General features: G+C 38.3%; 1 protein-coding gene across 4 annotated transcripts in view; it reads left to right on the top strand.

Annotated features, from left to right (window-relative positions):
* The window catches only part of SLC44A5 (solute carrier family 44, member 5), a 426,185-nt gene that overhangs the window by 269,170 nt on the left and 143,471 nt on the right, over nt 1-13,544 (top strand). For 3 of the 4 annotated variants that reach the window (XM_011936933.1, XM_011936934.1, XM_011936932.1), the window contains one exon: nt 5,468-5,516. In XM_011936933.1, the coding sequence (XP_011792323.1) occupies nt 5,468-5,516 (49 nt within the window). Of the gene's footprint in view, nt 1-5,466; nt 5,517-13,544 lie in introns of those variants that run through there. The other variant, XM_011936935.1, reaches the window with a different exon arrangement.

Genomic DNA, 13,544 nt, shown 5'->3' with positions numbered 1-13,544 from the left:
TAATTATACATGATACCAAAATTACATTGACATTCTTTTAAAACTTATTTTGTAAATATTGAATGCCTGCAATGTGTACAACAGGCACTAATGTAGGTAACAGGAACAGAGAAATAACCAAGATCTCATTTCTGCCTTAGAGAAACTATGTAGTAATCCAGTAGGATAGTCATATGTATTAGCTTCCTATTGCTGTGGTAATGAATTACCACAAACTTGTGGCTTAGAAAAACGCAGATTTATTATCTTACATTTCTAGAGGTTAGAAGTCCAAAATACATCTCAATGAGCTAAAATCAAGGCATTAGCAGGATATCCAGGGGAAATCCATTTTCTTACTTTTCCCAGGTTCTAGAAGCTTCTGTATTCCTTGGCTCATGACTCTCTTACATCTTTAAAGCCAGAAACAGCCGGTTGAGTTTCTCTAACATTGCATCATTCCAATCTTGTTTCTGTTGTCATCTTTCCTTCTTTGACTCATCTGCTTCCCTCTTCCCTATATAAGCACCCTTGTGATCACGCTGGGCTCACTCAGATAATCCAGGCTAATCTCACCATCTCATAGCCCTTAATTTATTCACATCTGCAAACTCCCTTTCCTTATATTATGTAACATATTTACAGGGTCCAGGGATTAGGATGTGAACAACTTTGGGAGGCCATTATTCTATCTACCACAACATGTAAACAGATAACCTGTAATACAGTGTCGTAAGCACAACAATGCAAATGGAATTACTGTGTCTCAGAGATTAATGGAATTAGCTGCTTTGGAATGGAATTCCTTGAAAGTTCTCAGGATTGATCTCCTGTCAAAGTGGGTGGAATTAACTTTGGCCCACTTTGGCACAGTGGCCAGTAGAATGTTTTTGTTCTTGTCCTTCTTGAGAATCAGTAGGAAGTTTGTGAGGGGAAGTGTAGGCCTCCTTTAGCCATCACCAAGGGAATAAGGAAGAGAAAGTCACATTACTCAGAGGGAACAGAATATGAAAAGGGGAGAACTATAAATAGTACAGAATTGCATAAGATCAAGTTCAAAGAGGGGCATTATAAGAAATAAGGCTAGTGAGATGAGCCATATCATAAAAAGCCATGTGTGTTGGGCTAAGAAGTGGAAATATCATCCTGTAAGAAATGGCAAAGAACTTGATTCCTTATTATTTGGTGAGACTTAGAGGAAAACAGAACCCTTTCTTTGACTGAAATGACAGGCCCTCTTTTATAGACATACTATAAAGCATATTTTAAAAATAAAATAAAACATGTACATAATTATTCACAATTCTCTGCTGGCTATTGTTGTATATTAAAGTCTTAATTTCGTACTGCTCCATTTTTCCATGTTCACTGGAAAGTTATCTGACCTGCTTACTCATAGTAGGTCTCTTTTAAATTCTAGAACATGTATTCATCCCACCTTAGTTACTTTTTTGCTCTCTGAATTAATATTAGATTCTCAGAAGGAGAATATTCCTGCAGGAATAAAATCAAATGTTTTGTATTTTTACTTTTTATAGCTTATCAATGGTAGTTATATTGTCATTTTCTTTGAGAAACAGATTACTTTTAAAGAAAAGAGACTTTCTAAGCATGACTGGCTGCTTTATCTTGCCATTTGCTTTCAATGGAGCCATGTGAAATCTGCACCTATGAATTGAATTAATTACCTGAACTATTTTCCTTAATCTTCATGAATTATTTCTGGTTCAGAAATTGCATTGTATGGTTGCAATACCAACTGTTATCCACAACAACAAATGTGTAGCTGTCTTTTATAAATGTTTTCCAATGATTCTAAATTTACTGTTGTAAGACAATAAATTTGGTGATCAGAAAGTCAAATGACTTAAGAAACTTATAAAATATTATATAATTTTAGGGTTTTTTTCTTTAAGTGAGAAATATGAATTGCATTCAAGGAGCTAAGCCACATGACAGCGAGCCACTGTGGCTCTTTTCATTTAGCTGGCCCCACAGTCTATTTATTCCAGAGATTCAATTAGAGTACTGAGGGCCCCTATAAAAGCACTGCCCTCTATTGATTTGCAGGATATAAAAAATTTGCATGACAATACAAATTCTGCTGGCACATGGGGGCACGGTGAAGTAATCACTTTCCAGCTGTCATTACTCTACAGAATCAGCTCAATCTCATCATCTGACTGTGGTTTTAGTGTATTTTCAACTGAAATATGAAGCAGCCAGGATTTACAATCAGAAAGTGTCAGCTCTTCTGGCAGATTCGACAATGGCATTTCATTTACACTGCAATCCAGTTTCTCTCTTGGTGAGGTACAAATCACAGGAAAATTGGAAGCCAGCCTAAATACTTTTAAGCTAGTTTTGCCTACCTTTAATGTAAACAGCAAATAATTACAAAATCAATAGAAGTTATTAACCCCTTTAAACCTGTCTTCTCCTTACTCATCTGTGGAATTACTTTAAAATGACCAATGAGCAACTTACTGCTAAATGGTTCAACACAGGCTTTGGAGTTGGACAGTCTGCCTTTCAATGCTACCTCTGCGTCTTGTTAGCTGGGTGAGCTAGGGAAAATTATCTCACCCTTCTGTACCCAAACTTCCTCATTTGTAAAATAGAATAATAATAATGGCATATTTTAGTACATTGAAATGGCATGAATTTTTAGAAACATTAAATGACATAATAAATACACTAGGGCTATTACACTGCACTGCTCAGAGAAGTACAATTCACATTGTGTTCTATGTGGAATTGTGCAAGATGGCAGACCTATGTGTAAAGCACTTAGAGCAGTCCCTGGTACAAATCAGAATAAATTTTATAGAATTTATGATCTTTCATTTTTCTTGAAATTCTTTGACTTTCTTGAATGTCTGTGTCTCTTCCTAAAACTCTTTCACTGGCTCCTCACATCTAATGGTAGTGTTTCCCAAAACTCATACACATCATGATGACCTACTTTTCTCCTCATTTTCTCCATTAGTTTGGTCTGTTAAGTAGAACTAGACATAATGACAGTGTGTAAACAGGGATGTAGTTATACAATTGAGATGAAAATCAAATAGCTTAATGGTTCCCAAATCTGCCTGTGCATCAGAGTCAGTTAGTGGGTCATTTAAAAATACAGATTCTCAGGCCCATTCTTCAGATCTATGGAATTGGAATATTTGATATGGGGGGTTGTTGGAATCTTGTACCCCTAAAAGTTTTTGAGCTATTTCAGCTATTCAGACAGATTTGGTAACTGAAATCTAGAACCAGGAATGATGCAAATATTAATGTTCAAAATCAGAGTGAAAGATTCAAGTCAAAGAGCACAGGGTCAGAGCATGAGCAGAAAATGAAGTCAAAGTTGAGTGTTAGGAGCTTGTGAAACCTGCTCATTCATGACCCGCCCTGTGCCCCACAGCATTCTCTATCACAGCTCTCACCGCACAGTGTTGAAATGTTTCCAGCTTATGTTTCTTTACTTTCCTTCCTTTTCCCCTTCCTTCCTTCCTTCCTTCCTTCCTTCCTTCCTTCCTTCCTTCCTTCCTTTCTCTCTCGTTCCTTCTTTCTTTCTTTTTTCTTCCTTTTTTTGTTTCTCTTTCTTTTCTTTCTCTCTTTCTTTTCTTTCTTCCTCTCTTTCTTTCTTTCTCTCATCTGTCTTGCTCTCTCACCCAAGCTGGGGTACAGTGGCACAATCTCAGCTCACTGCAACGTCCACCTCCTGGGTTCAAGGGATTCTCATGCCTCAACCTTTGGAATAACTAGGACTACAGGTGTGCACCATCACGCCCAGCTAATTTGAGGTTTTGCCATGTTGCCCAGGCTGGTCTGGAACTCCTGACCTCAAGCAGTCCACCAGCCTTGGCTTTTCAAAGTGCTAGGATTATAGGTGTGAGCCACCCATGTCCAGCCCTCTTGAGCTTATATTTCTTATTCAAGTATGAGATTCATAAAGGCAGACTTAGTCTGAAAAATTCGTCTTCATATCCTCACACCACGTGTTCATGGCAAAGATCCAAAAAATGTTGTTAAAATAAATTGTTAAAATGTAAGGCAAGAGAGCCAATTGTTAATAGGACTCTGGCTCTTTTGTTACATATAAACAATCTGAACTAGTTAAAAGTGAGAAAAGGGAACACAGTTTGAGACTATAAGGTGTCTCATGAAACTGAACTCTGAGCTTCAGGTAAGAAGCAGACCACAAGATAAAGGCTGTTAGGACCATCATCTCTGTTTGTCTTTGAACATTTACTTCAATAACTTCTTTCTGAAAGCCAGATTTCTCTGCTTCTCTTGTTTTCGAGGTTTATATTTTGCAGTTCGTCTTTCACTGAGAATAACTCATTGTCCATTCTAATTCTAAATTCCTGGGACTGAGAATCTGACTGGCCCAGCTTGGATCCAATATCTAAACCAGATCCAGTTGGCCATGGCCAGAAAACAGGCACAAAGAAGAAATGTCACTACTAAAGACCCACTCCTGTGGATTGGGGGTCAGAGGAATGGTCAGTTCTCAGATAAAGTAGACTTAAACACTTTTAATATTATCTATTGCAGTGAAGCAGAGTCAGATAAGCTGTCCAAAACAGTGAAGCAGACAGTGTGCTAGAGAACTTGGCACTGAAGTACATATCAACTGTCTCAAACAGGAAAATTTTATCTTTTATTCAGGACCAGACCATTTTACAGGGACAAATCCCTAGAGGAACAGGTGGGAGTGCTTAGGTTGTAGGAGAAGAGTCAAAAGGTTGGGGACTGCAAAATGCACACCCTTGTCCAGGAAGGACTTTACATAACTTGTTACTGGGTCTGCCCACACAGTACATGTAGGGAGAAAAAAGCCATTCCATGTGTACTTTTACTGTTTAAAGAAAAGGGTAATATATCACAGTCATAATGCAGCAGAGTGACAAGGGCACCTTCCCAGATGGCATGAAGTCTGCCAGTAGATTGAAAAAACTGCAATAAAAATGTTTCTATAACAGAACATTAATTTTTATGTACCATACAGCCAACATGATAGAGACAGATAGTAACTAGTATTTGAACTTCTCGAAGAAAGGCCTAATCTATTGAGAGGAATGGGAGAGCTGGGATAAGGAGGTATCTCATATTGAACTGTGCACCTCACAAGTCCTCAGCAACACTTGGTGATGGAAGATGGTAAAATTGTTTTGCAGACCATAAAGGCTTCAAGTTTTGCTATCCTGGATACAATCTTTGATGTTGGTGCTCAGTATGGTGGGAGGATACATTCTCCAGGTGTATGGAATATGTTCCTTAACCACTCTTCCCAGTCCTCCTTCTAAGCTGGAGAGAGGAGAAAGAATTGACAACTGTAACCAAGACATATTTATGTTTTATCAAACCAAAGTATGAATTCATCACTGCACTGAGCAGTGGACTAACCAATATGTAGATATTTGTTTATTAATATTTTATATTAATTTATTTGCTGGCTTATATGCTTAAAAGGTCTTTGTTTTAAATGCAGGTGATCCAAGGACATATGACCCAGATTTCAAGGGGCCTGTTTCCAACAGGTAAGCAATTGTTTTGGGGGGAATGTGCTTTTTTAAACGTACACAGAAAGCTTTGGGGGATGGGGGAGATACTATTTTCCAATCAGTGGAGAATTATGTCTACTGTGAGGAGACAACGACTTATTTCTGCCTAAATGTCACCTTATTTACACAGGGAAAGTACAGAAAATAAATCTTTCCATGAGTCATGAATATCTTCTCCCGTTAGCAAATGAACTGCCTTATAATATTAAACTAAGTGTTTGCACTTTTCAAAAAGAGAAGCGAAAAAAATGCTTTATGAGATTTAACCACTTTGTAGAGAAGCAAACTCATTCAAGTAGTTGTTTTATGCACCTGTTTACTCTGGGACTCACCAATGCAAATGCAGAGTTGCCATGCCAGCTTCTTCCACACCAAGTATTTGTGCTGCTCAGCTTCCAAGATCAGGGTGCTTTCTCAGAAGCAGTCATTTACCAATGCATCATGTGCACTTTAGGATAGTTTAAAATGCTCTAGGGAAATATGTGCTCATCTCAGCTGGTGCTTCCTCCCCTCTCCAAGGTTCTGTGCCATTTTTAAATTAGCCAGTAATTCATAGTCCTCTTATTATTTATTTTAGCCTCTATTTGCAAGGTTTTTGCTAATCACAAAGGGGATTGTGGAGTAAAATGGCTACATATGGAGGGAAGACTATGCAGTTGGTGGCTGTTTTTTGCTTAACTTTGATTTCTGGCAGTTGTATGTCATAATGAACCGTGATGTGAACTAGCGATCAGCATGCTCATTTGCACGTGCCAACCATCAGTATGTACATTAGCATTTACTGTTATGTCACTGTAATAGCCCAGCTTTAAAAAGATGTATATTCAGTTTGTTCTAATTTTGTGAAAAAAAACAAGTCATTTGTTTCAGGTTACTCATTTAAAGGCATACTTAGAATAAAGGTGCCTTCTTTAAAATGAGTCCAAAATCTCTCCATTCTCTCCATGGTAACACCATGAATACATTTTGTTGTCTAGTATACAAACAGCCTCATTCAGTGTGGTGGCTACTTTGACTATCATTACATCCATTTTACAATAACTTATTTGTAAGCATCAAATATAGCCTATTGACTTCAGGGAAACTTCAGGTATAAATCAGATTCAGCAGTAATAATAATTATAATAAATAGGCTGACACATTTAGAAAGAGGAAATACAGATTACAGGTTTCTAGGCCATAGACAAGAAAGCAGAATTAGGCCTGGCTGGTTTTAGGTGTAGTAAAAGAGGTGAGATCTCCTGTCTTCCATTATGTAGAATTTAATGATGGAACCGGGTAGTTCAGGTAAAGTCTAAATGACTGTGATAATCACTGTGAGGAAAGTAATTTATTTTTACCTGGGGCCTTTTGTGATGCCTCCGGTACCACAAAGGCCTTCAAAGGTGAACTGGTCATTCTGTGGGCAGACCTTCCTCTCCCTTCAATCCAACCACAGAGGAAAGCATTGTAAAACCATGGGGGCATAACTACAGGAAGACGTAGTTGGCCAATTTGTAACTTTTTCCGGCAGCAGGGTTCTATACTGTCCTTACTGGGAAAATAATCGGGGTGCTTGAGGAGCAAGTAAGAAGCCCCAGTTCTCCATATTGCCTTTAGCAGCAGGACTGGCTTTAATAACACCCTGTGCTTCCATCATGCAGCTCTCCTGAAAAATCCAAAATGTTATTGGATAATCAGAAAGTCTCTTACAGCATTCTCTGCTTATCAGTCCACTATGTTCTGTTTTCTTCTCTCAGTTCACAAGGGCAGTATTTTGTGCCTAGTCACCACACAATTGTATTTGTTTTGAGAAAACATGAAGGGGTAATGGTCATGCGTAGGAGAGGTGAACTCAGTGTCTCATTTGTTCCCATCTACCAAGAACTGGGTGTATGAGAGCTATTGTCCAATAACCAAGGAAAGATGATTTTGATAGTTTAAGGTGTTTCCCCAGGCCCTTTTCACAAAGTAGGTATTCAGGCCCCAAGATTTCTCCCTGATATTCAACAGAATCAAAAAATGATTGATTAGTTAAAAAGGTATTCAGAATTACCCTTGGCATTAGACATTGGAAATGAATACGCATAGAAAACTAAGAAATAAAAGCTTTCTGATAAGATGCTACATGAGAAATTCATCTGATAATGTAGACCGAAGTAAATTTTATTGAATGGAGAATTGGTATGCTTTCTTCTGTTAGGTAAGAACCATGTAATCCACTGTTTCTCTTCCTGTACTGCCTTGTAGGAAGCCTACTGATAAGCCCACTTATTTTTGAGGATAAGAACATCCCATCTTTGTGTTATTACTGACTAGTGTAATTCTTCTGATAGAGTTAGGGGTACTATACACATTTATTTAAGGAGTGAAGGAAAGAAAACAAGAATGGGAAGGAAGCAGTGTGACATAGAATCCAAGGATAAATAAAAGGATGAACTTCAAAGGAGGCTGAGTAACGGCTATAGCATTATCACACTTGAGACAAAATAGTCAGCATGTGTAAGTGAGGCTTCACTTATGGGTTTAAACTTTACAACTTCTAAGTCTTTATTTAAAGTTCTTGCTAAGATGCTATCTGAACCCTCTACCATTTTCAGATGCCATTGGTGTGATATTGGGTTCATATTCCTAAACAAGATACTCTGCTAACAGGAAAGTAGTAGCAGAGTTCTCTGAGCTATTTGCATTACTAGGTCTCATGGAATACACCTCATACTATTTCTCAAGTCAATTAGTTTTTATAAAGTGTCTACAGGAGGCATGACACTGCATACAATGTGGATCTAAGTACACTGTGTCAAGGGAGGTCAAAGATTTACAGGTCCCTCATACAAAAGTTCAGCCTATTCTGTTTATCTCTCTTTTTATATTAGGGCAAAGTCATTAAAATGTTATGACCATTTACTTGACCTGTGATCCAAGTCTAGGAAAACAAAGTCCAAATTGCTACAGTTGGCATCCTGTAATAAAGGCCACATATTATCATCTCGGCTTTTAGAGATGGAGTTTGTTTCATTTGGTTTTAAATAGAATAACTATCCTCATAAAAGGATGCAATTTTAAAGAATGCTGACATTTTCAAGCATAGCTATGAAAGAAATAATCATATGCTGGCCAGGTACGGTGGCTCATGCCTATAATCCCAGCACTTTGGGAGGCCAAGGCTGGCAGATCATTTGAGGCCGGGAGTTTGAAAGCAGCCTGGCCAACATGGTGAAACCCCGTCTCCACTAAAAATACCAAAATTAGCTGGGTGTGGTGGTGCGTGCCTGTAATCCCACCTATTCAGGAGACTGAGGCAGGAGAATCTCTTGAACCCAGGAGGCAGAGGTTGCAGTGAGTTGAGATCACGCCACTGCACTCCAGTTGGCAACAGAGAAAGACTCTGTCTCAATAATAATCATCATCTTATCATCATGATCATCATCATCATCATCATCATCATACTTTTTACAAACAGAATGTCATCCAAGGAATAGGTGCCATAACCAGTGGTATACTAAGAAAAAATGAAAAGCTAGACCTCATTATTAATTACTCACACAAATATTGAATCCACATCTCTGTCCTCCAAGGAAAATTACACACCAGATGACAAGATCCCACATGCATATGATAAGCTAAAGAGCAAGCACAAGTAGCGTGGGCTGTGCACCAAATGTGTGGTCCACAGCAACAGGGGAGGAACGGCACTCTGAGGCTGGGGTCAGAGGCGCTGATTCCTGGGCAGGGTCACAGAGAAAGGAAGACTTCTAATTTATGGGAAGCACTTTTCCAAACTTAGGAATTTGGAAAATAGCACTGCTTTCTAAGGGTTAAACTAGAAATTAACATGTAATTAAAGTAGAGATGTAGGTAGTTACCATAATGAGACCTGTAAGGCTTCTAGTCCAGCAAGTCTTGATGATAAATTTATTCAATCTATTATCATATCTAAAGAGAAGTACAAATGATGATCAAACAACTCTGTCCATCTAAGAACTCTCCAGATTAGGGCACCAAGCCTAACTGATACAAGGATCCTATGTAAGGATCCTGCTCTCTTGACCACAGGCTAGCAGAGCTGGATGCCATCAAGCATTCTATTCATGTAATTCCCCTTGTTATGACTCCACACTCATCAAGCAACCTTTTGATAATTAGGTTTTTCATTTAGTTTGCCTACCGGGAGGAATGAACTGGTCAGGGCAACATGAACATCAGTTCGGTTCAGCAATTAAATTTCTCAATGTAAATTATTTCATTGGCATTCTGATTTTAGACATCAGTCTCTTGTGAGCTTTTTTAGTGCCAGTCATCATCCCTGAGTTGGAGTAATTCTAGGGCATGACAAAATCAATATTCAGACCCTGCAGAAATGTACATAACTGGTTTGGCTCAGCAGAGTTTATTCAAGGGTTTAGAGAACTCAGAGACTGTTTAGGCAGATATGTTAAGACAAAATTATGTAGGGCTTTGAATACCATGCTAAAGCATTTGGAGCTGATTCTTAGGCAGTGGGAACTCATTGGAGAAATTAGTGTTGGGGAAGTGGTGTGACATGATCAAAACTGTTACTCACAGGTCTGCTATGTACAGCTGTCCATAGTGGAGCTCATGGCTTAACTGAAGAGTCAGCCAAGCAAGCAACTAACTACAACACGGTATTATAAGTGCACAGACTACTCTTGGAGCGCCAAGGAAGACTTTCTGCAATTCACTCTAGGGATGACCAGAGGGTATTTTTCAGAAGAGAGAATTTTCCATTAGACTTTAATGTTCTTTCAAGATTTCCCCCTTATACAGGTGTTTTAAAATAAATATATCAGTATTTCAAAAAGCCTCAGAAGTATATTTATATTTCTGACTTTCTACTTGATAGTTCTACCTGGATATGCCATGGGTATCCTAAGCTCAACATTTTAAAGCCTGAACTCATGAGCTCCTTTGCCCTTTATACCCTTCCTGCTCCTTCTCATGGTGTTTCCTCCCTTGGTGAATGTAACTACAGTCAAACTAGTTGTTAAACACAGTAGTGCTAGATTCTTGCTTCTACCCTGAATATACAGTAGTCCTAAAACCTTGCAGATTTTGTCTTCTTTTTACCTCTTAGAACTCTGCTTTCCCTACAACTGCCTGAGTCGAGGCTTTAATAATCTCTCAACTGAGTTACTGAAATAGTCTTTTAAATGATGTCTTGCTTTCCTTCTAACCAACTCTATCCTGCAAGAATTCTATCTTTTCCACGATTGAGTCCATCCTTCATTTTGAGGCCAAGGTGACAGTTTATTTAGGCACTCAGCAAATATGCATTATATACTAGGGACTTTTCTCAGCCCAGAAGACACACTGATGAACAAAACAGACAAGCTTCTGGCTTCTCGTAGACTTGAGATTCTAGATAGGACATCAATTATAAGCAAGGAAATGAATAAAGCTACTTTCAATAGTGATAAATACTGTAACATAAATACAATCAAATGATATGGTTGAGAGTGAATGGGGAACTGGGTTATTGTTAAGGGCTCTTGGGCACATGGCAGATAAGAGTTGGATGACAAGAGGGGGCCAGCCATGCAAAGATCTGGGGTCAAAGCATTCAGGCAGAAGATAACAAATGCAAAGTCCCTGAGATGGACACAAGTTTAGAATGTTTAAGGAATGTTCAACCATTATGGAAAACAGTATGGCGATTCCTCAAGGATCTAGAACTAGATGTACCATATGACCCAGCCATCCCACTACTGGGTATATACCCAAAGGATTATAAATTATTCTACTACAAAGACACATGCACACGTATGTTTATTGCGGCACTATTCACAATAGCAAAGACTTGGAATCAACCCAAATGTCCATCTGTGACAGACTGGATTAAGAAAATGTGGCACATATACACCATGGAATACTATGCAGCCATAAAAAAGGATGAGTTTGCGTCCTTTGTAGGGACATGGATGCAGCTGGAAACCATCATTCTTAGCAAACTATCACAAGAAGAGAAAACCAAACACCGCATGTTCTCACTCATAGGTGGGAACTGAACAATGAGATCACTTGGACTCGGGAAGGGGAACATCACACACTGGGCTTATCATGGGGAGGGGGGAGGGGGGAGGGATTGCATTGGGGAGTTATACCTGATATAAATGATGAATTGATGGGTGCTGACGAGTTGATGGGTGCAGCACACCAACATTGCACAAGTATACATATGTAACAAACCTGCACGTTATGCACATGTACCCTAGAACTTAAAGTATAATAATAAAAAAAAAAAAAAAAAAAAATGTAAATAAAAAAAAAAAAAAAAAAAAAAAAAAAAAAAAAAAAAAAAGAATGTTTAAGGAATGTGGAAACAAGTCAAGTGTGACTACAATGAAAGGGTAAGTGTTCTCAGGCTTTCATACTTTGATGTGTACTATTGGCTATTCTTGGAATGTCTTCAAGTATGAGTGCAAGGGTCACCTCTGCTTTGTATTTTTTCTATATTATTCTTACTCATATCAGTACTAGACACACTGTCCTTTTTCCAGAGCTCTCATAAATAACTATTAATTTCACTGATCACATTACTCTCTTTATTATCTGCCTCTCCTATTGAACTACAAACTCTGTTGGGGAGGAACTTTCCTTAGTTTATCTTTGCGTTTCTAGCACATAGCACAGCACCTGGCACAGACAAAGCATAGTTAATTAATACTTTTTTTAAAATCTCGATTTAAAGGTGGCTACAGAGTTTTAGGTTATTTTCATAATTATCAGGAATAAGTTGTAGGCAGTGATATTTTAAAGTGCAAAAAACATAGAAAAAAGAACAAGCTCACGTATTGAGGAATAAAATAGGCCACAAATATTAAAGATGAGTGTTAACCTGTATCTTTCTGTGGAAAAGAGACACACTGATAATTAATCAATCACATTAGGCCTTTTGCTCCATTCCGAATGAAGAATATAAATGCCAGGTTTAGAGTACATCTTCAATTCACATTTGCATTCTGAACAATTAGCCATTTGGGGCAATTATTTACTTTTATTTCTCTTCATTTCCTTCTGCACTTGAGACTTCATAAAAAAGTTTTCAAAGGAAATGCTATTGATATAGGCTTTTTATTCCAAACTATTTTACAAATCAAAATGGTTCGTAACCTCTGTTTTTTTTTTTTTTTTTTTTTTTTGAACATTAGAGACTTTTAAACCCCAGTTAGAATTGTCTCTGAAATTACAATTCACTACTCTGGAAAGAGTTCCCAGGCACAAGAGGTATTCAATCTAAGACAGACCGGCCACATGGCAGGGATGGCAAACATAGGATTAAGTCATGAGACCGAGGTTAGACTGGATGTGCTCAAAGGACCATTCAGTGGTTTGATTTCAGCTTACCAATAACAATGACAAAATGATGATAAAGATGCTAATGATGCTGATGATGAAGATTCTGCAGTTGCTCCTCTGCTGTAGCTGATGATAGCTGCAATGATGGCTAACATTTATTGAGCTCTATCCATGCTCAATTATAAGCATTTTTAAAAATTTATTTATTTATTTATTTTTTATTATACTTTAAGCTCTAGGGTACATATGCACAACGTGCAGGTTTGGCACATATGTATACATGCGCCATGTTGGTGTGCTGCACCCATTAACTCGTCATTTACATTAGGTACATCTCCTAATGCTATCCCTCCCCTCTGCCCCCACAGTAGGCCCTGGTGTATGATGTTCCCCTTCCTGTGTCCAAGTGATCTCATTGTTCAATTCCCACCTATGAGTGAGAACATGTGGTGTTTAGTTTTCTGTTCTTGTGATAGTTTGCTGAGAATGATGGTTTCCAGCTGCATCCATGTCCTGACAACTCATCCTTTTTTATGGCTGCATAGTATTCCATGGTGTAAATGTGCCACATTTTCTTGATCCAGTCTGTCACTGATAGACATTTGGGTTGATTCCAAGTCTTTGCCTCCAGCTTTGTTCGTTTGGCTTAGGATTGTCTTGGCAATGCGGGGTCTGTTTTGGTTCCATATGAACTTTAAAGCAGTTTTT

This window comes from Colobus angolensis, unplaced genomic scaffold (genome assembly GCF_000951035.1).
Source record: "Colobus angolensis palliatus isolate OR3802 unplaced genomic scaffold, Cang.pa_1.0 Scaffold158, whole genome shotgun sequence".
Taxonomy (NCBI): Eukaryota; Metazoa; Chordata; class Mammalia; order Primates; family Cercopithecidae; genus Colobus; species Colobus angolensis.
Note: the sequence above shows the minus strand (reverse complement) of the source record. Positions and strands in the feature narration are given on the sequence as shown.